The sequence below is a fragment of the Phalacrocorax carbo genome, chromosome 5 (genome assembly GCF_963921805.1).
Source record: "Phalacrocorax carbo chromosome 5, bPhaCar2.1, whole genome shotgun sequence".
Lineage (NCBI taxonomy): Eukaryota > Metazoa > Chordata > Aves > Suliformes > Phalacrocoracidae > Phalacrocorax > Phalacrocorax carbo.
The window spans coordinates 70,992,339-71,015,977 of NC_087517.1; the positions used below are offsets into that span (position 1 = coordinate 70,992,339).

Sequence of the window (23,639 nt, forward strand, 5' to 3'; positions counted from 1 at the left end):
GTGTGTGTGCAGCAGAAGGGTGGGATGAACACCCAAGGGTTCAGCTGGGGCCGAGAACCACGTGCCATGGCCGAGCTGTTGTGCCCATAGAAACAGGGCGAGAAACAGCGCTGACCAGCTTGTGCGATGAGCAGGCTCAGGCTGCAGAGCAGCGAGAGGTGCGGGTTTACGTTTGCGCTGATGGGAAGGTTGCACGTACTTAAGGGCAGCTCCTTGTTGGCCTGGTCGCAGCCACATGCGGCTGGATCTCGGGGAGGAGCTGCAGGCACCGCAGGGCGGCTGGGAGGTGCTGTTGGCTGTCACTAATGCCTGCCCATAGCCGGTGCTTAGCAGTGGCTGGGGAGCCCTGCTCGGGCCAGTGTTTCTGGGTGGGTTTTGGGTGTGTTTCCCCATTTGCAGTCTTTCCTCACCATTAGGGTCGCTGTGGCTCTGCTCCGCGCTCCGACCCGGAAAGCAGCTCCTCCCCTTGTGCTGAGGGGAGACCTTATGGCTCTCTACAGCTGCCTGAGAGGGGCTGGAGTGAGGGGGGGGCTGGTCTCTGCTCCCAAGTCACCAGTGACGGGACGAGAGGGAACGGCCCCAGGCTGCGTCAGGGGAGGTTTAGGTGGGAGATGAGGGGAAATGTCTTCAGTGCCAGAGCGGTCAGGCCCTGGCACAGGCTGCCCAGAGAGGTGGGGGAGTCACCGTCCCTGGGGGGGTTCAAACACTGCGCAGACGTGGCACTTGGGGCCATGGTTTAGGAGGCCTGGGGGTGTTGGGTTGGGGGTTGGACTTGATGATCCTTGAGGTCTTTTCCAACCTTAACGATTCCGTGATTCTAATCCCACTTCTGCTGCCATCCTTGGTCTCCATTGCCAGCCCCGTGTAGAGCGCAGGGGCTAATGAACCTGGGCTCCAGTCGAGCTGCAGCACTGCCAGCTGCTTGAGGCCACACTGTTAGACTGCTGCCAGCCTACCTTGCTGTGAGGGTTGTTGTCTGTCTTTTGAAGGCCCTCGAACATCACAGCATGAGAGAGCCTTCAGGGATGGTGGCTGGTCTATAAACCAACAAAATTGAGCTAAAAAACCGGAGTAATATTTTACCACTTCCTGAAATTGTTTCAGTCCTAGACCAGGAAGGCAACTGCTCTGAGCAGAAGGACCGGCCATTAATGCAGTATAGCCATGCCAGAGCGCTGGAGGAGCCCAGCCAGCCGGCAGGACGGGTGCGGATGGGCTCAGCCCCCTTTTTTGTGGGACCCTGGCACTGCACGGCCGGAGTGGTGCGAGGCTGTTGCTGCCCACAGCCGAGGGCCCCACACGGAGCCCGGCTGGGCCCAGGAGCCACTTCTGCCACGGTCAGAGCCCACGAGCGGCCACGGGGTCGTGCTGCGCGTGGGGAGTGGGGGGGGGAGAACCACCTCCCAGGGTAAGGCTTGGTGTGGCTGTCCCGGCGTCGCCGTGAGAGCCCTTTCTGGCTCCAGGGCTTCCCTTCGCTGGGCTGACCTAGGACTGAGCCAACAAGAGGTCAGCGCACCACAAGGGCTGCGACACCTGCTGAAGGGCGCTTCTGACCTGCGCTTGGGAGGAGGAGGAGGAGGAGGCTGCCGTGTTAGCGTGCGGCAAGGGTTGGGGCTCGGGAGCAGTGTTTGGACAGTGAGTAATTGGCTTTGCTAGATTTGGGTGTTAAGTACAATAAGGACTGGGATGAACTGTGCAGACGAGACTGTGTGTGAGAAGGAGCTTAGGTTTTTTAAAAAAAAAACACGCCACACCAACCCCTCATGGCATAGTGAGTAAGCGACGAGGCTGGATGTGCGAACTGAGGCCAGAAACCGCTGGGCACCTGATGCCTCTGACACGTGTGCACACTGGGGACTTGCTCCCACAGCCACTAACTGCAACTGGGAAAACCCAGAGTGAGCCAATTACTTTTTTTTTTTAAGAAATGCAATGGTTTATTTCTTTAGAAAATAAATAAGTCAGACATTTACAATACATAATTCCAGTATTACGGTAACAGCGCAGGGGAGGCATGGCCTTGTCTTGGCTGTCAGACCAGGCTTGGAACATCTTGTCGCTCACACCTACTTGAGCTGGTCATTATGGTTTGGTGGTGGGTGGGTTGTTTACTAGCAGCACTTCATTATACAGGTATCCATGCAGTTTTTAGGTGTCACTGGTCTCATAGAGCAACCACTGAGCTCACCTGCCAGAAACGACAGACACCTGAAGGACGGGGTGAGCGGGGCCTGTGGTCACACTGCTGCATGGCGCACAGTTTTGGGGAGGGCCAAGCTGGCACGCACAGTTTTGGGGAGGGGGTGAGAGGCTGTCGCTCTGGGCAGCCCCACAGCTCATGTAGTATTGCCTCAAAATAAGGGCAAAGAGCGCAATAACAAGAGGATGGAAGCAGCTCCTTTTCTAAGACCATGGTCTCACCTGCTGCTCGTCTATGGCTGGGCTTAAGGACACTCGACCATGGCAATAAAAGGGGGTTTGAACAGCCAAATAAATACACCGAGGGTTTCACCACCACATGGTTCCTGTGGCTGCTGGTGCTCGGGCTTGCAGTAGTCACAGCTCTGCTCACTCGCAGGCTGAGGTTTGCGGGTTACACCCCTCCCCCCTTCAGCAGTTTATGGGTGGTTTCTGTTGTTCTTTTGGTTTTTGTTGTTTCCTTGACCAATTTGGAAGAGTTGATCTACAGTATCTTAGGGCTAGGATAAGCACTTGTAACAGAACAGTTGCAGTTCCTGGTTCCCTTTGGCTCCCTAAGTCTGTCTCCTCCCACCTCTTTTACTGAAGTCTTGCCATTTACAGCTGTACGGCTGGAGTGGGCGGACCCTTTCTTTGGGGGGCTGGGGGTGTCAGGTCAGGCCCCCCCCACACTTGGGACATCTGGTGCCCACAAGTGCCTGATGGCGCAAGGTCCCTGGGACCTGCTGCCAAGTACGTTTTGGCAGGCCAAACCCCAATTCTTGGGCTAAGGTTATTTCATGCTGTGATACGAGGAAGGCCAGGATGGGGCTGCTCGGTACTGAGTTACTGCTCTTTCCTGCTTTTTTAGGCTCCGTAAGCAAAGTCTGTCTTAACTGGTGCTAGGAAAAGCAGTGGACTGTATGTTTCCCATGCCTTCCTTCTGGATGAGCGCGCACTTTCTGGCCCAAGCCAGGCAGTGCGCAAGGTGATAAAACAGGTGAGAGGACGTACGCGCGGAGGCAGGGGGCACCGACGCGAGGGCTGCACTCACAAAAGGCAGCTTTGTCACCCTGGACAGTGGAAGTGTAAGGATGGCTGAGAGGGACTTACCCTTCTTCTGTCGCAAGACACGCCCAAGGTGTTGGGACCCTGGAGCTCCAAGCGTGCTCTGCTGGAAGGCTTTGGGTTAGGGAGGCCAGACGGCAGCGCGTGTGCGCTGGGGCTAAAAGAGGCTGGGGACCATTTGCCCGTCGAGGCCACATGGCCGGGCAGTTTTCATTCAGAGGAATGAATGAAGAAGAACGTGGCTAGGTGAGGACTGTGGGTCTCCTGGCAGCAAGGACCAGACTCTGCAGACCAGTGCTGAGCCCTCTGTTGTCACTAACTGGGATGGCAGCATGTAAAAGCAGCTCCAGAGAAGTGCTTTCTGCTACTTAAATGGATAATTCACTGTGATTTCTTATGAGCCGTGCTCAGCTTTCTGCGTAAGGGAATCTCACGGGCCATGTAACTGGCTGCTCTTTATCTGAGCAACGTTACGATTTTCAAAAAGTTTAGCAATTTTGTTAACTGTTGTTATCCTAAGCCCATACCGTGGAACTAATTTAGCTTCATGAGAAAAAGTTTCAGTGAAGCTCTAAAAATATCGAATTGCTGTAGATGAGACCTGCAAGTGTGTTTGTGGTAGCCGGAACAGGTGATGAGGCGCTCGGATGCCTCACAGTTATGCCTTGCAACTGCCCAAGGAGCCTGCTCAAGACTGGCAGGGTCTCCAGGAGGTACGGAGCCAGAGCTGAGACTTGCCCGAAGGCCTGTGAGAATCAAAGTTCCCATCAGGAGTGAGAATCAGCCCCTGGGAATACGGGGAGGCTAGAAAGAAGAAAAGCTCCGGTGCTGGTAACGCACAAACCAGCGGTCGCTTCTGCAGCAGCACGTTGTGCGGATGCCGACGTGCTGAAAGCTGGCAAAAATGGGTGTGAGGGTCTGTCAGCCTGGCCTTGCCGGTGTCTGGACGAGCAGGCAGTGGTGCCAGAAGGACAACCTGCCGCTTTAGAAGACAATGGTTGCTGCTGAGCATGTGCCACCCACCCTTACATGTCTCTCGGGGGGCTTTATTCTGGGCCGGCTCTCAGCCGGCTGGAGTGTATTACGTGGGCTACTGGAGAGCATCTCCCAGTTAAGGGTCATTCAAAGGCGCCAAGCTCCGAGATGGTGCCGATGTGAAGAGCTGCACGGGATGAATGATGAGGGAAGTTACTCTAAAAACCAAAGTCTGCCTCCAGACTAAAATATTGATGTAGATGCTGCTGTGAATGCCAACAACTCGCTTGTCTTCAGCCACAGGCCCTTTCGTGCTGCTTAAATACCTCAGTGCTAAGGCTGTGGAAGACAAAGAGAGCGAAGTACTCTCTGATGGGTGATCTCTTTGGATTACTTCCACTATCCAGGATAAGGAAGTAGTAAATTCCTGAAGGATTTCAGGAGAGCCCCAGAGTGGAAAGTTTGTGTCAAGCTGGTCTTCAACTTCACTATATACGTCCATAAACCTTCTGGAAATGGAACAGCAAGGAAGGGAAGCATCTCTCAAAATACGCTTTCTTCAATCTCAGCATCTGTTTCAGCTCCTGGGGGCTCAGCCACAGCTATTGTAAGCCTTGACACCTCTGCCACTGGGATCTTTTCTTCTGGTGGTTCTGCAGAGCCTTGTTCTTCCTCAGGAACGCTCTGCACTGCTTCCTTCTGAGTCTCTGGCTCTCCAGGAAAGCCTGCTTTTGCATAGTTCTTCACCATCTCTTGCACCTCCACATTCAGAGCTTTCAACTTCTCCTCGTACTCCGCCAGTGCCTCCTGCTGGAGCTGCAAACAGAGACCTCCAATCAGTCTCCAAGCACTGGGGCTAAACAGACATAAGGCTGCGAATGGTATAAACCCCTGCTCTGAGAGACCAGTGTGATGAGATGTTAGCGCTTCACAATTTTGGTCTCAACCCCTCTTGAGTGACTTGTCTCCAGCCCCAGGCAATCTCTGGCTCCCCCGAGATGACAGCAGGGAGGATTGCTGGTTTACGTGACTCTGAGTTGCAGTTCGATGAACTGAGACTGCATGTTCACTGCACATTAACCTTGAAAGAGGAGGAATGCGTTTTGCATGTTTTGAGAGTTTGAGCAGCAAAAGGATGAGACCCATCTCTCCTAAAGACACCTCTCCATCCCACTTTAAATTTGGGGGGTTTTTGTATGGTTAGTGCATGCTAGTGCTGGCGCAGGGGGTGTAGGAGTGCAGCACCTCTGACTTAGAAGGTGGCTCTACAGCATCCTACACAGACCCAAGTCATTCATTTTCTCAGCATACTGCGGAGTGGGTGCCTGAAGTGTGTGGGTGGAGAACGAGCGTAGCATTAATTAAAGAATGTGCAAAGACGACTGATCCCCTCCAGTATTTTGGATTTACTGTACTGAGTAACAGCACTGACCCTGAGCTTCACCTCTGCCTTTACCTGGCTTTCTTTCTCCTTGATTGTTCTCAGATTATCTGCCTGCTTCTCTTCCAGTTTCTGCTGATACCTGGCTGTCTTTTGCGTCACCTTTCAAAAGAACAAATAAAAGAAAAATTCGAGTGGGTTTTAAGTTTTTATAAGCAAATGCTTTAGCGATCCCAAGCTTATAGCAGCAGCCACAGGGTGACAGAGCACATGCCACCGCATCCCCCTCATCCACAATTTGTACATTATTAAATAGACGTGGGGTTACACTGCTCTTGAGTTGTGCTTCGGGAAAAAAAATCCCTGAATTAGAAATGCAATATATCCTGGGCAGCTGTTTGCACGGTCTCTCTGCCGGGGGCGAGGACTGACTAGACCCTTACGGCCCTGCAGTAGCTCCGGAAGGGTAGTAGCTGTCTTCAGCTGCACTTCGGCCATCTGAGTTACGCACTCAGAGCCCTCGACACAGCAGCAACTTGATGGGCTTTAAATGCCTCGGGGAACCCGCACTGAGCCTGTGAGACATGCTGATGATGTACACGAGACCCCCGTTTTGCAGAAAACAGAGCTGCTGGGGCAGAGAACTTACCAGTTTGATTGTTTGCACCACTTCCTGAATGTGAGAGTTATTAATTTCCTTCTTCAACCTTTAAAGAAAGGAAATGTATAAAAAGCTATAACCCATCTGTTATCTTTATATAAAACCTGTTTATCGGTTCTGATCAAGTGCCATACATTAAGACGGGGCTGTTGGTGCCCACACAGAAAGACAGGTGTGTTACATTCTCGTATCATCCACCCACATCGAGGGGTTGCTGTAATTTTAGGGAAGGCAAATAAAACACCAAGCAAATTTGAATGAGACATAAGCCAAACAATTGGGTGGAAAATGCTATTTGTATTTCAGCTTAAGCAAAAGGAGGTCGCTAGGGGCTGGAAGCAAAGGAGGTAGCGTACCCTCTTCTGTACCCTTGAACACGTGAAGCTGTTACAACCGATTCATAGCGTGCAGTACTTGAACAGAGAGGCTCAGTACCAGGGCATTATTTTTCTAACAACAAACGAGGAGGAAGGCTGCAGCCATTCCACGCCTAAGCGCAACCTCTTAACTGAGACGGCTGCTGAAACTGATTACAGACCCCAGAGAGGCTGGGGGGGACCTGCCTTTGGTTCTAGGGAGAGGTAATTACCCACCAAGGCATGAGGGTAGGCAGGAAGTATCTGGAAGTGCTCTTAGGCATCAGCTGAAGTGACTGCAAGGGGCAAGAAGCTTACATGTCACGTAAGAGAGCCAAAGGGACGGGCGCGTGGGAGGCTTGTCTCCAAGGTACAATTTCTCCAGCTGCAACGACACCTCCCACATTCCCATATAAGCCCCCACTCCCTCGGCAGGCCCGGGGGCATTTCTAAGGCACTGCTCCTCTCGGGCTATTCAGGAGTCCAGTAAGTGAACCCGATCTTGCCGCCTGCCTTACACAAAAGACCGGCAGCGGCTGCAGGTGTGACGGTATCGCTGCAGTTGGGAGCAGAGGTTTGGCTTCACTGCGTACGTGCTTCCGTACCGGAACGCAACGGAGGGAAAAATGCTAAGCTGGGAGTGAGGGCAGGCCAGCACACCTTCCCTGACCCTACGGCTCTGCCACCACCTGTTTGGTTGCTTTAGAAAGCTTCCCTTGATGACAGAGCGTGTAGCGCTGATGACAGAGTAGCGCTGGTCCCTGGCCGGCCCACTAACATCCCCCCGTACCTCTCCTGAGCAGCCTTGTCACTCGTATTCCTAATCATGGTTTGGATTCGGTCCACTCTCTTTGCCTCCAGCTTCTTCTTAATGTCTTTAATATTGCTGTGGAGAGAAGAGAGTGCTGTGAGACACAGGACTGATTACAAACCCCAGAGGCTGAAGCAAATGCCCTTTGCGTTTGCTCTCCGGAGTGCTCTACTGTCCCGAAAAGCACAGTTTGAGTGACTGTGCCACAGAAAGCCTGAAGTCTTATGAATATTTTAAGTCCTGTAACTTTTTCTTTCTTTTTTAAAGCGAGTCATAACACAGGGACAGGAGAAAACACGTTATATAAATAAGTTGTATCGTATACCTACATTGGGTTCCTCTCAAGAAGCAGGAGACTTGCTGAAAGTACTTACGCTGCTAAATTTAAGAAAAAAAGGGGGGAAAGGAAAGGGAAAAAAAAGAAAGGAACTACACATCTGTATAGCAGACCTAAAAAGACAACCTGAGGCAAGCAGAAAGGCACATAAACAATGGGATGCGACTTGCAAAGCAGAAACCATAAACACTTCAAAGGCATTTGGATCAACCAGTAGGAAAGCTGAAAAGAACCCCAGAGAACGCAAGATCTGTGCCCCTGGCTGAGGCATAGGTGGCCATCAGAAATGCTAACTGCAGGCCAGAGACCGACGGAGCACGGTGTTAGCAGCAGGGCAGAAGAGGCTGCCGACACCCCACCAGAACCTCATCCTGGCCCACCACGTACAGACCGATGACAACAGGACAGCTGCTAAGGGGGACGTAAGAACGGCCATCGACTGTGGCCCCTCGGACTGGTGTCCTGCCGCCCCCAGCAAAGGAGCGCATGCTGAAGGGAAGCATAGCAGAGGACAAGTGTAGGGTCGTCCTCCCCTCCTCCACCTTCCCAGGTCCCAGCCTACCCTCCAGCTTCTATGCCCTTCTGGCCCACGAATGCCTCTCGTACCTTGGCAGTTAGCTCTACCTTTGGACGTCGCAGCTCCTTGCCCTGAGTGCAGAGCTCGGTTTACATGCCGTGTGACAGAAGCACCCCCTGAGAACTTTGCTGGGTGCCCCATGTTTCTTCTCTTATGAGCAGCAGTGAATAATCACTTCCCTATTCTTCTTCTCCATACCATTCATGCTTTTACACACTTCTGTCACATCCCCCTCAATCATCTGCTCTCCAGGCTGAGTCCTATTTCATTTCTTTTTGTGCAGAAATTACTCCTTACTGCTGCCTATCCTCGCCCCCTCTCGCTCTTTCAGAGCTTCTTGTTCAAGACAGCACACTGAGAAAGCGACTGCCCTGTGGCGACAGGCCTAGTGGCATAACGCTGACTTTGAATCCTTTTTCCCCACACGATTCCAAAAATTCTATTTGCCACGTTGGCCACCACGGAGCTGTGAATGATGAGCTGTTGGAGAGGGGCACCCACAGCAGCTGAAGATCTCTTTCCTGAGCAATAATAGCTCACCCCTGTGGACAGCTGAGCGACAGGTAGGTTTTTTCCATCCACGTTATTTGGTATTTATTCATACTGAATTGAACAGCTATTTTATTGCCTGTTGCTCAAGATCTTTACATCTTTCTGGGGCTCCTCCCAGCCAGCTGTAGATGTGACTCTACTAAACGGCATCATATTGTTAGCAAACCATCACCTACCTACTCGACCTGTTTTTCTTAGTCTTGTCTGAATATGCTGAATAGCTGAAATGGAGAATCTGTCTTGATGGAGGGCAGGAAAAGAGGAAGTTTTGCCTGACTTGGCAACGGAAGGCTGCGAGAGGATTTAACAGGAGGGAGGAATGAGCAAGGATTTTAGCTCCAGGACAATGTTATTGCAGGAACAAATGGATAAATGCCTGGCTAGAAATTGGTGAATTGATTCTGCCAGTTTATTTAAGTACTGGAGCCAAGATGCTCAACTCGCTTAGAAAACTGGGCCGATCAGTCCCTGGAAGGGATTACGTGATGTACTGACTGCGGCAGAGACGACATCCAGTGACCAGCAGCCTTAATCCCTATCTTTCTGAATTAGTCAGTCGAACTGTTTTGGAGATCACAAGACAAGAGCTGTGTTCCCACCCCTGCCACTGCGTACCTGTGTGAGACCCCGTGGCACACTGCTGTGCCCCCATTTCTCACCAAAGCACAAGAAACGCGACTGCATTCACCCACTGTCTGTAGTACGATGCTCTGAGCTCCAGCAGAAAATGCTACCCCAGGTAAAAGCGATGCATTATTACTTTGTTATTCAAATACTAAGCTTACCTTTCTGAGGACTCCTTCAGTGCCTTCAGCTCGGCTGTCTGCCTCTCTCTGGCTAGCTCTATTATCTTGGTAACTTGCTGTTCAAGGGATGAAAACCAAACAAACCGAGATGAGACACAGCACGCCATCCGTATCTAATTACCACCAGATCCAGCTTTATCCCTCCCTGCACTGAATTCCAGGGGCCAGCTAAGCCGGGAGGCTTTGTGGAAACCCATGCACCTCGACGGTGAGCTCAGATTTGCACACAGCTTGCACCGTGCTGGTGGGCTGACTCCACCGAGGCTCCAAAGGCTACTCTGTGAGCCACGTCACACACCTCTAGATCATCTTTACGGACAGCTTCCTACCTCTCTGTGCAGGAGGCAGCACCACCTTCACTGCCCTTGTGGGTAGGTGGGAAACAGCAGTAGCGCTTACCTTCCAAACAAGGGAGGCGAGCAAGAGGAGAGGCCTGTCTTGTGGAAACAAAGTTCTGTGGAAACTGCTGGCAGAGTAAGCGTCAGTGCAGTGAGACCTGCCTGCACGGCTGCCTGCTGAGAGACAGCCTGGAAGGAAAAGCCCTGGCTGCCGGGCTGTGATACTCAAGGTTTTTATTTCCTTTTTGTAGCCTTGCCCACTAAATCTCACAGTCTCTGACAGAGCTGTGAGACAAGGATGTTTTATTCCTTTGGCTTCTCTCTCTGGTGCTAAGCATGATTTCCAGGCAGGCTAGTTCTCAAGAAGCAGATTTTTTTCCTTCTCTCAGGGCTGTGTATAGGCTAGACCAGCCAGTCTTGTAGACAGCTTGCAAGGTGCTTGTCAAGCCTAAGTGCACCAGCAAACCTAAGATTTAAAGCATGATGCAAACTCCTTTGGAAAATAATGATAGGAAAAGGCCTCCAAATCCTGGAATCATCCCCCTTCCAGAGCAGATGGCGTATGCCATATTTACCACCAGCATCTTGTGGACCCCACTTTGCCTCCAGGCATTACTGTGTCTCTTGCTGGCGTTTGCTTAAGATGGTGGGGCCTGAGGGTGTGGGAGACACTGAGGCACGTGCGGGACTCACTGGCGACACCTTACATGGACACTTACTTTGATGTCTACCAAGTCAAACAGCAAAACGTTTTCCAGATCTCAAGAGGGATGAGATCCAGCCCTGCTGTCAGTGCTAAGGGGTGGCCCCAGGAGTGCTGTCCCTCACAAGGCTTTCGTTTTATCAGCACAGACGCGGCAGTGGCTGCTCGGTTCCCACACATCACCTGTCCTGGCTGAATGACAGGGGCGAGCGTGGTCGCCGCTACGGCGTGTCTGTAACGACGGCTGCCACTGGTGAACCCGCAGGGTTTCCACATAGCTGCGTCACCCCAGCACTGGCGGTATGGTGCCCAGCAGGGAGCCATGAGAAGCATGGTGCAGCCTCGTGCGCCCGTGCTCCTACAGAGTTGGCAGCTGGCAGCGTGTGAAGCCAAGAAATGCCATGTTAACCCCAAGCTAAGCTATCGGAAGAGTTTAAGCAGATGGAGCCTGATGTGCTCCAGGGCAGTTCTGATCTGTTTCTGTTCTTCAAATTGCAGAACTTTAAAAATGCTTCTGCTGGGTTTTTGTAGCTTATAACAAATAAACATCACTGTCTACGTTCTCAATTATCTTGCGAGGCCCTGACAATTGCTCTGAGCGGTGTTCTCTGGCCTGTGGCCACATTTCCAAGCTCACAGCTTAGTGAAGGACTTGGTTTTTCAGGCTGTCCTTGCAGGGGGTCTCCTAGGCTACATTTTCTGTTGACACTCGCAGTCCTTACCTCTGTGGCATGCTGCTCTTTCTTTCTTCGAATCCCATCGTGGTGTTCCTCCCCCAGTTGGATGAGGTCCATCTCCAGCCTCTCTCTCAGTTCCAAAACTCGGCTATCAATGCTTTCTGCCACTTCTACAGGATTTGCACATGTACCAACATCACCTGTTGTCAAACTCCTGCAGAACAGACACAGGAGCTGTGCTGCTTCTGGAGATGCCAATACAACCCCGACCTTCCTGCCCACCTGTCAGTGGGGACATCTGACACACTGTAAACCCAGGGGGACGTGGATGCCCACACCACTCCATGCTTCCTTCGGAGAAGGGGAGCCCATGTTTCTCTTAGGGATCCATCCCTCTCCTTTGGTCTGGGGAGGTGACCCACAGCCCAGGCCCTGCTGGAGACCCCATGCCGTATTTACCTCTTCTTCTGGGTTTTCCTAGTGTTTATCATCCTCTTCTTGCCTCCATAGCAGACAGGCTCCGAAAACAGCACAGAATATTTCTGCAGCAGCTCCTCCCTCCGTTTACTTCCCTTCCGCTCCAGCTCCCTCAGTTCCTTCTCCTGCTTCTTCAGCAGCTTCATGAAGAGCTTCATCTGCTGCAGTTCTGCGAGGCTGGCTGTCTGAGGCTCTGAAATAAAAAATAAAGAGAGGCTGTTTTCTCTCACCCAGCATTTCCCAGCCCGCTGTGATGTCTTTTGGGGTCAGATGGGGTTTTTCAGCACTGCCTTCGTTCAGCTTTTCCTCCCTCTTTTCAGCACTACACGCACTCAGTTCACCATCTGGTGGATGCGTGGTTGGGGATGGTGAGAAGAATTGCTGCCTTTTGGTATTTTGGCCAGAGGAACATGCTGGTGGTGACGCGCCAGCCTGTCCTGTGCCTTGCACCCTTTCCCACAAGTACCCCAAAGATAGCGCGATTGTTAAGCTAGTTGGCAGCTCTAGACATAAGGGAAAAGCTTTGTTATTTCATTGCTGGCTTTTTTTTGCAAAGCTGAGTTACAATGGCAGGTGCATTCCGCCCTTCCAGTGTTAATGCCTGGCATTTCTTCAGTTGTGAGAAATAAATGAAAGGGCTTTTGAGGCAGATGAAAATGAGAGGGGAAGGATGCCTGTGAACTGTTGGAGAACTTGTTATCTGCCAATAGCAAGCCCGTCAGATGCGGTTATCTGTGGCAGAAAGGCCGCAGGGAGTTATCTTCTCAGGGGAAGTAACTTCTTTTTTTATTTTAGCTTGGAATGTGTAAAAATTAACAGAACTTGTGGGTGTGTCTGCAACACAGTGCTGTGCTGTGCAGGGCCAACTCCTTCTAAAAGGCTCGTCCTGAGGAAACTCAAAGGTACAGCTTAAATGCAAGTGTCTCAGTCAATGAGTCGAGACTCTCAAACCAGAGCCCTCTATGCCCCTGCCTTTTACCAGAGTACATATTTAACGCAGTCATAGCTCTGTCCAGGGGAACATTATTCTTCAGGAATAACTCTTAAAAACAAAACTTATTTGGCAACGTATCCTGAGTGCAACAGGTTTCTCTTGTGCCTCAGTTCAGTTTTGTGGCGTGATTAGGCACGCTGGTTATTAGAGTTTTGCATTGATTTGTGTCACGCTGCATTAAGACACAGAAAAGCAGGTGAACAACACAATATTACAGAGGGTGCACGTGTGCTGAAGACTCCCTGCGGCCACATCACCTCTGGTTTAGTCAGGGTAAAGGAACCATCGAATCTGGCCAGAGCAGAACTCGTGTGACAGCTCCAGCCTCCTACCTTGCTATAAAGTTGACTTGCTGCAGTGTTGCCGCAGCCAGTGGCCTCAGGGAGCTAAAGCTGGAGGAGACCAAAGCCCTTCTGACCTGCCGGTGCAGGTGGCAGCGGCCCACCTTGTGTAAGGCACGGACCACGGCAACTTCAAGCCTCTTTTCTCCTCGAAACCTGCTGCGAGCTCGGTCCCAGCCCGAGAGCTCGCCACGCAGCACAGCAGCTGTGCCACAGGCAGGGAAACCAGGTCCTGAGCCCAAAGACTCATGTGGTTTGTCTTTAGTGCTGGCTACAACAGGCAGGGTTGGGTCAGGCCTTTTTGAATTTGCAAAACAGGCCCCATCTCTATCCCAGTCAGAAATCGGGCAGAGAAGGAACGTAAGGTGGCCGACAGGGCCTCGGGCCACGTGAACAGCACAAGGGGAGTTACCTGCAATCTGCATCGCTTCTATCACGCTTTCGTCCTTGGCGAACGCCGCTGCTCCTGAAAGCACAAAAGAGGTTCCTGTTTATGTTCTCTTCTGGATCTTTGGGTTGAAAACGGGCAGTGGAGAGCTCACCAAGAACACGGGCCACCTGAAGGATGTTGGTGTGAATACAAAGGAATTAATTAATCTGCTGAGATGCTTAAGTGCTTGGGAACCTTGTTAATAAACACAGCAGAAAGGCAACAGGATTCTCTGCCGCGCCAGGCATTTGCTTTATATTAGCTCAGCATTGCTAGCGATGATTTCGCACATGTAAACTTGTTTTGATCAGGTGAGAAGGATGTTCTGGTCTGATATTTGAGAATGGCCAACAGATGCCAGTATGAAAGGAACAAACATACTGTCAGGAAGATCTTTCTCTTCTAGAGCTTCTTTAAACCTAGTAAGAAATGCTGACTTTGTGTTCTGATTTCTATTCAAGCAAATCCAGAACTTTTTTCCAACTCATCTGATTGGTCACAATTAGGTAATTTCTGCCCGTTATATTAATGAGTCCCCTTTTAATCTAGCAGTCCAAACATAGGACCGTGCTCCATTCCCACTCCTGCAGAATGCCAGATGCAGGATCTGTTCACTCTGAACTTGTAATGGATCTTGTAAAGAGTTTGGTGTTCAGCTGAGCTGATGAATAAATTAATGATCTTTAAAGCTCTGTAGTACTGCACAACCGGACTCCGGCGCAAGTGCAGTTTCACAAGATAAAAGAGAAATCAACAGTAATCTAAAGAAAGAGACCCCTGAAAAGAACAACAAAGAGGTGAAGAGCAGTGAAGTATTATGGGATAAACCCAAGCCAGACCTTAAACCCTTTGTCTCAGAAATATCCAGAATTATCACGTCTTTGCTCAAAACCAGTGTCCAACCTCCAATTTCACACCTAAGACGGATGGCTACATCTCTCCACAGGCTACTTCTTCCTTGGACAGTGGTTCCCTCTTAATGTCATTCTCTCCCAGGGAATTCTGTGCTGAACCTGGAAAACTGAGGTCCTCTGCCAGAGTCCTCAGCCTGCGCGCAAGATAGCACAGGAAACAGCACTACTACCCCGACACGTCAGCCCTGCCCTAGGGGGAAAAGACGATGTTCGTGCCAGTTGGGCCTTCAGCTTGTTTTCTGGAATTCTCAGTAGGTACCTGAGATTACTTTTCTGTTGTGGAGTAAAAGCAGTATGCACGTCGCACTCGCTCCAGCCCTAGAGCCAGGGGATACCTACAACTTTTGCCGTTAATGACAAGCACCAGAATTTAAGTTGGTGACTTGGCCTGAGAGGTTCTGACCCCATTATCAAGGATCTTCACCATCCAGCACTGTCTCTTTCCAACCTTTTGAGTGTACAGGCTTTCCCTTCTACTTTTAGCTCACCCCACATCCACAGCTTTACCTGCAGGCCCGTTAGAAAAAGGAGTGCTGAATTTCCCAGACGAGTCTGGTATCCCGTTAGTTTCAGCAGACGACAAGTTCCTCTGTGTGCCAAGCCTCTAAAACAAAGATTAGAAGTAAATCAAAGCGCTATTATTTCAGGCTGAATCCACACAACATCTTTTAGAGACAGTAAGAGAACTTGGGAAAACCTACCTCCACCGTGCCATCTGTTAGCTTAACAGACCTCTTGTCCTGCAGACTGAAGAACTTAATGGGGTTGGAGAGAGCAATAGTCAGATCTAGAAACAAAAAGGAGGTCTTTGCTCAGATTATCAAATAACTCATTGTACTCTGATTTTCCTTGCCTTCTGGTTTCCTCCCTGGCCGAGGGCAGGAAATTGTGGAGAAGGGAGATTTTGTATTCTCCACTTGTGACAAGCTTCTCCCTGCCAGCACAAAGGGAGGGGACCGTCTTCACCTCGGTCCCTCTCTGAGGTAGTGGCTCACAGCTGACATTTAGGGCAGCTCTGTGAAGCTGAAAAGAGCGTCCTGCTCCCAAAATCCAAAGCCAGGTTAAGACTTTCCTAACCTGCACAGCTCCCTGCTGTACTCAGGTCCATTCTTGAATTCCTCCAATTCATGTAATTCCAGTCCAATGCTGTATAAACCTGGTCTTTTTTACAAATATGTCTTAAAACCATCAGTTGTCACAGGATTTCCCTCATGAATAAGGTTCACTTGTGTGAACACAGGAGCAGAGAGAGTAAACAAGAGAAGTATTCACAAGACCGTCTGTGGCTGATGCTGTTACAGTCTGCATGGCTTTGTTCATGGCCATTAGAAGTTTTGCTGTTAATACCTCCAGTGGGGCTTCTCCCGATTCATCTCCCACTGCTTGACCCTCCCCTTTTCAGAGGAAGACTGCTGCTTCCCAGCACCAGCAAGAACCTCCCTCTCTTCAAACAGGGAAGAACAACGCTCCTGTGCTCCCTAAAACCCTGCTGCTGTCAGTCCCTGAGAGTCATCATCTCTGCACTCTAGAAAACCTCTCCTGCCACTGAATAAAAGCAGTAGAGACCAATCCATTCCAAACCAGAGACAGAGTTACATCTGCACTGCACGTCAGGTATGCGCGCGTCGGCCCATACTGGGAACCAGTAACAGTTACAGCGCCAGCACCCACTCCCTTCTGATGAAAGCAAGGGTGTGACAGGATGCTGGCGTGCGCTCGAGTCCCACCCTGACAAAGAATTAAGGGTGCAGCAGGAAAGCACCGGGCTGGAAAAATGCTTCTGGGTCACAGTTTGGAGAAAGCCAGAACAACCTCCCCCCCCAGCCCAGCATTCCAGCGTGTACTACCTGCCCAAGCATCGGGAACGTAGTCCTTTATTTCCAGGTACACAAATAGAGAAGGCATGGTGAGCGGCATGTTACTCTCACTGCGGAGACAAATGTGGTGATAGCCTGAAGACAAAGCAGAAGAGGTAAGCTAACAGAATGTCTGTCCCTTCTTGTCTACGTGCTCCAACACTAAACCAAAGGTTGTCTCCGCAGAAGGGCATGGTGAACATAATTAAGGAATTACATGCTACTGTTAATCCATGTTAATATTATAGCCAAGACTATAATAGGATGAATTTGAAGGCTCCACGGCCTACAGGAACGGAGACTAAGTAGGAAAACAAGCAGATGATCATATCTTTACAGCTTCCAGTGGATAGGTCTCAAGGGCACAAAACCAGAAGGAATTTCCACAAAATTTACCTGAGTGCACGGCAATAATGGGAATGATACGATGACCAATGAACTTCCCTCCTTCCTCCCAAGCCACAATTTTGAGAGACGCCAACTCAGGCATCATGATCTAAGGAAAAAACAGAGTGAGGCACCAACGCCCTGAGCTCTAACTCCTAACAGCATAGAGGCTTCACTAAGTAGAACTTCACTCTCTCCTCCTTCCACCAAAACAACACCATCTCTCCAAGGAAGTCGCTGCCTATTTTTGTAATTTAGAGCTACAGTTTATCGCAGACGTAACTAAATTAACAGAAAATCCACAAAGCACGGGCTTCTCAGAGGGGAGGCTGCACAAGATCACAGGAGGGCAGTTTACCTAAAGGAAAAAATGGGGCAACAAACCCTCCAAAGCACAGCTTCCACGAAGGAATTCACCAGAGTAGGGAACGAACTTGGAAGGACAATTTAGCAAGCACAGTAACTTTGCCATAGGGGCTCTTTCCTCCCTCCTCCCCATTTTCTTCTGCCATAAAATGAACTAAAAATTATACTGCCAGAATTGAAGCCTGAAAAGTGTTTTCTGAAATGAGGATAATACTTATCGACCACATCCCAAGCAGGCTGAAAATACCTGCTATTTCACAGCGTGCTTGACAGAGGTGATCTCTGTAACATGTATTTTGCCTTCGTAACTCACTGCAGAACGGCCAGACGTGACTATCACCTTTGACTTAACGTCCCTGTACCCTGTATCTGGATTAGTGACCACTGAAGTCTTGTGGACCAAGAGGGCAGCTTTCCGCATTCTGGCACAACCGAAAACCTCCCTCTGGTCCCGTTACTTCTCCAGTTTGTCTGTTTCTCATTTACAGTTTAACCACAGACATTCAGTTCCTTTCTGCCTCTTAGCGCCTGAAGTTTTCAGAGCTGATTAGTCAATTCAGTCTGAAGTGCATCACAAGTGGGAGACTTCTGATGCCTGTTATTTCCAGAAATGTTCCCAGCTACCCCTTGTCTGTACAGGGAAATATTGATGGAGAGTTGTTTTAAATGTTGTTGTGGGATATTATCTGAGAGCGCAACATGAAACTCCCTGTGTGTCTAAAGCCACGACTGAGATCTCCAGGAGGGAGTCCCTTCTCTTGTCACTGACCTCTCGAGGGCCAGTGCTTGTGGCCAACGGGATCGTTACGGATTCTCTGTCTAAATGACTATGAAACCTTATTACCTTTTCAAAAACAAAAGCCTCCTCCTTCCATACAGGGTTAATGGAATTGGCAGTGGAGGTCAGTTTGGTTCTGTATTTGCGTTTTGTGTCCCTTGGCAACCCAAACAGCTCTACTTCCACATATGTCTTCACACTGCGGTCTGAGAGGAACTGACCAGAGAGTATCTACGAACAAGCAGAAACATAATTAGCAACTGCTGAAAAGAACAGAAGAACCCACCCACACCTTCACCCCAAAGTCACTCTCCCACCCCAAAACATCTTTTCTGCTGCAGTTTCCAATCCACAACAGGCTTTTCTTTTACTTCCACCCATGTTTCTTGCTTCAGCACTTCCTCCAACCTCCTCCCTCCCCGTCATCACAGCCTTGGCTGCTTCTGTGCGGCAGATGCTAATTTTCCATTTTCATGCGATTATGATTAATTTAAAATAGTGAAAAGACTGGGAGTTGCTATGGTAACACTCTCCCACAGGACTCTCCGGGTTCATTTGCCACTAAGAACCCTACTGGGTAATAAATAGCGGGGACGTAGATGCCAGTTCTATGCGTGGTGCCAGGAACTGGCTGTCAGGGGAGGAGCAGCACCATGGTTTGTACTTGCCGTGACAGACAGGGTACTTGCCACCACCACGTCAATGCGGTCCACAGAGAAGGGGTCAAACTGCTTGTCTGGGCGCCGCATGAATTCATGCTTGAGCAGATAGCCACACTGGCCGTTGAACTCAAACAGAGCCATGTTCTGCTGCATGGGGACATCTGACATACAGAGGAACACAGTGAGAAAAATTTCCATGGGACCTCATCAGGTGGCTTGCGTGCTACGAGTGAGCTGAAAGATGCTGTACTTTTACAGCCCCTGCTAGCCAAGGGCTCACAAAGCCATTTCAAAAACTAATTAAGCCTCTCAGCACCCTACAGGGAAAAATATTACAGCAGCTGTTGTAAGAAAGGTAAGTGGTTTGCTTATGACTGCACCATAAGTCATGGGTAGAACCAAATTAAAACCTACTTTAAGAAGTACCCGCTATTTTTGGGTGTGAAGTAAATAGTTGTCTGAACACCTCCACTCCTCCTCTCTTTCATTTTGGGCCTCCTCTCAGTCCACCTTCTCCTCTGCCACTTCTCTTGAGAACACTGCCTTGTGGTTTCTGCACCTGTCTTCAATATGGTGTCCTCTTCATAACCAAGCTCTCTCTCCCTCTTAAAGTTGCATCTTCTTTTCCTCCTACTGATCCTACAGCTAGTCTCCTACACTCTCGATTCGTTAGACACTCCTCTGAGGAAGGAAGAGGGGTAAAGCATAGCTTTCTCTGGAGGCTTTTCTTTGTCTCCTTCTCATGCTGGATGTGCAGGAAGGAGAGGCCCTTCTTCCCTGTTCAGGTCAAAATACTGGAAATAATAGCACAGACAGGCCAGTCCTGTAGGCAGATGGAGCTCTGCCTGCCGCCTCGCAAAAGAGGAAGCAGCTTAGGGGAAGCAGGAGCTTCTGATGCATTCATGCACATTATTTAGTCTGACATCACATTACAGGACAGCCAGAGACAGCAGCCAGATGCTGGATGACAGCAAGCCCGTGTGTGTGTGTGTGACCGGCATCCCGCACACTGCGTGCCGGGTTTGTGCTGGGCCTAGGAAAGCGCTTTTGGTCGGTGGGAGACGGAGCCGAAGGAGAACACTGCTTTGGGAGAGAGCACACAGAATAAATGCATTCAGGGAAACGGCTGCGAAGGAAGAGGCAGAGAAGACGAGCACACAGCCTCACCCACTCAGAAGCTGGAGGGCAGCGTGACACTCACCCATGGTCTGGAAGTTGAGTGCCACCATCTGACAGCCGACATTCCAGAACATCTGGGGCATGTAATTAGAGGAGTCCATTCGGGTGCCTTTGGGGTAAATCCGGCTCATCTGGCGCTTGTTGTATCTGCAGTTGCTCTATTGGAAACAAGCCTGGAGCACTCCTTGTGTACCCTGGGGCTAAGCTCATGTATTCAGATTACGAAAATGGTTTAAGCTCTGCTACCAAATGCTCAGAGCCTTCCAGACAAGAAGTAAGAGAGGCTCTGGCAACAAGAGTCTCCTCTCCCATACCCCTGCCACCTAAGGACAAGCATCTGCAGCCTTGGCATTCACTACAGCAGGACACGTCCTGTCACGAATCTCTGCGAACAGCCCCCAAGCCACCCTGGAAGTCATGCCCCACCTGCACTCGTTATATCTCTGATGAAGAATTTACCAGGTCCTGAAACCAGAAGCCAGCTGGATACGCCTCAGCCCTACCTAAGCTTCACTCTCCATACAACCGACTCCACTGGACAAAGGTTGCCAAAAGGATACTCTACAAACTGCACAGGGAACTTGGTTAGTAGATCGTAAGCCTTCAACTCCGTGAAGGAAGAGATGACGTAACTCCGGTTCTTCTCTAGAAACAGGAGATAAAAAAGCATTTAGGAGAAAGGCGTGTCCAGCCCCCATTCTGTGTGTGGGGACTGATGGACCCGAGACGCACTTGGCCTGTTTACTCCCACTTTCTACCAGGTACCATTTACTATCAAAGCAATTTACCTTTCTCTGGTCCCTTAAAAAGGGACTGAATAATAATATTTCATAAAAGGTTATTTATGTTTACCAGGGAGACAATGGTTGTGCCCTACAGGGCAGGAACTTCATGGAGCCCAGGCAGGATTGGCTCACAAAGCTTAAATGGCAATAATTTTGCCCATCTCTTCCTGGATTGCAGTGACATTTAGAGAACAGCTCCTGCCTGCACTTTTAATTCCATGTAAATCTAAATATTCAGTGTCTTGCACCAAGTTCTTTATTTTGTCCAGTTTCCCCTTCTTCACGCCCCTATTTTTTTTCTTTTCTTTCTTTCATCAATCAAACCAGCTCACTCAAAGCTACACCCAAATGCGGGAACTGTTTAGAGGAACCTATTGTATATAAAGAAATCGCGTGCTTTTGTGTATCAGACATTTCTCTCTCGAACCACCACAGAAGAGGAAGGCCAGTCACATAGAGGGCCCAACCCTGCCCTCAGAAGCAGCAAAGCAAGCCCAGAGAGATGTCACTGCCCTGTTTCTTTTTATCCTCACTCGTATAACTGGGAGCAGTATCTGACATCTCCCTTTTTTCTCCTTCCCAATTCCTTACTACAGGGAGAAGGGCAGAAGAGAAGTGTTTGTGACCACGTGGCTCTTGTGGGAGAGAGAACACAACAGAAAATGGGTGAAAGCAAGTCGCAAAGGCAGGTGGGGAACAGCAGCAGGTGAAAGCACTATTCCTCTGGTCGAACAGAAACATTTGGGGTCCTGAAAGGACTGCGTTTGACTTACGGGCAGAGACTTCAAAGGAGTCAAATTTGATAGGCTGTATGTAATTAACTAGGCTGGACATCTCCTCGTATGCTGTCACTTCCAAGCCAGCAGTGCCCTGAGCAGAAAACAAAATCCAAGAGAAAATGGATGAAAAGGCCCTTCCTAGAGGTGAAGCAGAACACACCTGGGCTTCACAATCAAAGAACTGGTGGCTGCCCTGACCAGAGCGCACCAGTTTCCTTGGCTTCCTGGTCCTACAGTTACATTGTGGGCAGCACAGTCAGGGGCACAGTTTCTAGGTAGCTTGGAAAAAACTGTGGCTGAGGCATACGGAAAGGTATCAGTCAGTACATAAGAAGCCCCGGACCTCTTTAACCTCTCAAAGCACGGAGTCTGCGACAAACTGGCGACATTGTTTTCCTTCCTCTTTGAGTGATACTAGGGAGACAGAAATGGAAAATGTTTGACTTGCTTTTTTTTCTTATTCAAGGGAATGCTGATCTCCTTCCCCCTTCAGCGGCAGCACTTCAATAACAACTTTATCAGACCAAGGTTAAGCCTCTCCCAGCACCCTGAAGGCAGGCAGTTATCTCCAAGTCACACAGAATATCAGAGTCGGAAAGAACAACTCTTCTGCCATATTCTCTATGCTTGCAACATCATTCCTCTTATTCACTTTCTCCTGCAAAAGTCATGTCGCATGGGGGAAGGAAAGCCCCCGATTTGTCACAGCGCCATTCATTCCCCTTTGCATTTTGGGCTCGTCTCTATTCAATATGGTGAGGCCCCAGAGAAAACTGGAGGCCAGAAAAAAAAAACCAAACAAAAAAACCCAGAAAAGGAACAGAAACAACAGTGACAGTACCTCATCTGACTGCATCTTTTTAATTTCCTCTTCATCCAGGTTTCCAAGATGTTCATCCTCTTCCTCCGGTTCCTCTTCAGCCACATCACCTGCCCAGACTAAGCACACACAGCCCACGTCAGTAGTACGTATCAGCAGCACACTGAGACGAGACATTACAGATTGCTGGCAATGGAGAGCTCTGCAAAAACTCACTCTCAAGTCATGCAGGAGCAGTAAGTGGAAGAATCATACCATTTTATTAGCTAAATCCAAATATGAACTAGCACACTCTGGACTAGCACGCCTAAGACACCAAATTATTCCTCCTGCAGGCTTCCCTCGTACCCAAGAGTGAGGATCAAGATGCTGTTTTCCCCACCAAGGTCACACACATTCGTGGGAATAAATGGCCATTTCTGGGTGCTCTGTAGTGCTCTGTGACTTCACGTCCTCCTGCCACGACAGGGACTGTTCTACCACAGGTTCCACCAGCCCAAGGGGTGACAGCCTTGACACTGGAGGAGGGGAGGGGAGTGGGGCTGAAGGTTCTACAAACCTTCAAGAACCTCAGAGCAAAGAACTTGGTCGTGGTGAATTTGTAGTTATCAGACAGCAACAACCAGTAAAAAATCACCCTGCCTCCCCTCAAACCAACAGCCAGTGCGTATCAATGAATTACCAACTCACACAGCCAGATACCTCAGAGTAGGCAGAAGAGTTGACTGATGGGCAGGGCGTAAGTTGATTGTCTCTCTTAGTTGAAATAAAGTGTTTGAAAATATTCTGAAGATTTAATTTCTCTTCCGAGCTTAATCTGCTTCTTGACATAACTGAATTAATGACTACTGCTGGCTTGCCTCAAGCCAGCATTGGGTGATTTGGAAGGTCTCCAGTGATCCAGACTTGCTCATCTAGCTATACTAGTCCCATTTTCCCTTCAGACATACCAGTATCTTCAGCATCCATAGGGGTTGGCTGCTCGATGATTTCTGGTTCCACATTCCTCCCTTTCTTCAAAGAGTTCTGCCTCTTCCCAGATATAGATTGGTTCTTTTTGTTCTTAATCAAGATTTTCCCTAAGAGATCCTTAGGACTTGGCAAAGGAACTCCTGGCTTCAGCTGCAAGAGATAAAGTTCATACTGAATTTTCATCCCAAAACCAGAAGCAAACACTGATCTCTCCTGTCCCTCCTAGCACCATTCCTCCAGCCATTTACTGGTGCACAGAAACATCTCTCACCCACTGTATACTTTAATTTCTCCATCTGCTGGCATATCCCACTATATCCATGCAGATTTTTTTCTAAGATTTTTTTTCACCTTTGGTTTCAGACCAGCATTTTCCATGTCTCAGCCCCCTCGTGCTCTGCTGCCTGTACATGCCATGCCCTTCCCAGCCACCTATCCTGCACCACAGCTAAAAAAAACATCTACATGGCCTGAAGGCA

At 49.6% G+C, this 23,639-nt stretch overlaps 1 protein-coding gene across 2 annotated transcripts in view; it reads right to left on the reverse strand.

Moving 5' to 3' along the window:
* Nucleotides 1-1,895: 1,895 nt before the first annotated feature.
* PLCB2 (phospholipase C beta 2) overlaps nucleotides 1,896-23,639 on the reverse strand; it is a 47,880-nt gene continuing 26,136 nt past the window's right edge. The window contains exons 14-32 of one of the 2 annotated variants that reach the window (XM_064453097.1): nucleotides 23,139-23,310; nucleotides 22,210-22,307; nucleotides 21,363-21,459; nucleotides 20,365-20,449; nucleotides 19,827-19,951; nucleotides 18,632-18,786; nucleotides 18,030-18,194; nucleotides 16,829-16,928; nucleotides 16,424-16,528; nucleotides 15,278-15,363; nucleotides 15,084-15,180; nucleotides 13,645-13,698; nucleotides 11,880-12,090; nucleotides 11,466-11,634; nucleotides 9,682-9,758; nucleotides 7,410-7,505; nucleotides 6,252-6,309; nucleotides 5,678-5,764; nucleotides 1,896-5,037 (exon numbers count right to left, since the gene is read on the reverse strand). In XM_064453097.1, the coding sequence (XP_064309167.1) occupies nucleotides 4,765-5,037; nucleotides 5,678-5,764; nucleotides 6,252-6,309; nucleotides 7,410-7,505; nucleotides 9,682-9,758; nucleotides 11,466-11,634; nucleotides 11,880-12,090; nucleotides 13,645-13,698; nucleotides 15,084-15,180; nucleotides 15,278-15,363; nucleotides 16,424-16,528; nucleotides 16,829-16,928; nucleotides 18,030-18,194; nucleotides 18,632-18,786; nucleotides 19,827-19,951; nucleotides 20,365-20,449; nucleotides 21,363-21,459; nucleotides 22,210-22,307; nucleotides 23,139-23,310 (2,310 nt within the window). In that variant the 3' untranslated portion in view covers nucleotides 1,896-4,764. Of the gene's footprint in view, nucleotides 5,038-5,677; nucleotides 5,765-6,251; nucleotides 6,310-7,409; nucleotides 7,506-9,681; nucleotides 9,759-11,465; nucleotides 11,635-11,879; nucleotides 12,091-13,644; nucleotides 13,699-15,083; nucleotides 15,181-15,277; nucleotides 15,364-16,423; nucleotides 16,529-16,828; nucleotides 16,929-18,029; nucleotides 18,195-18,631; nucleotides 18,787-19,826; nucleotides 19,952-20,364; nucleotides 20,450-21,362; nucleotides 21,460-22,209; nucleotides 22,308-23,138; nucleotides 23,311-23,639 lie in introns of those variants that run through there. The other variant, XR_010373181.1, reaches the window with a different exon arrangement.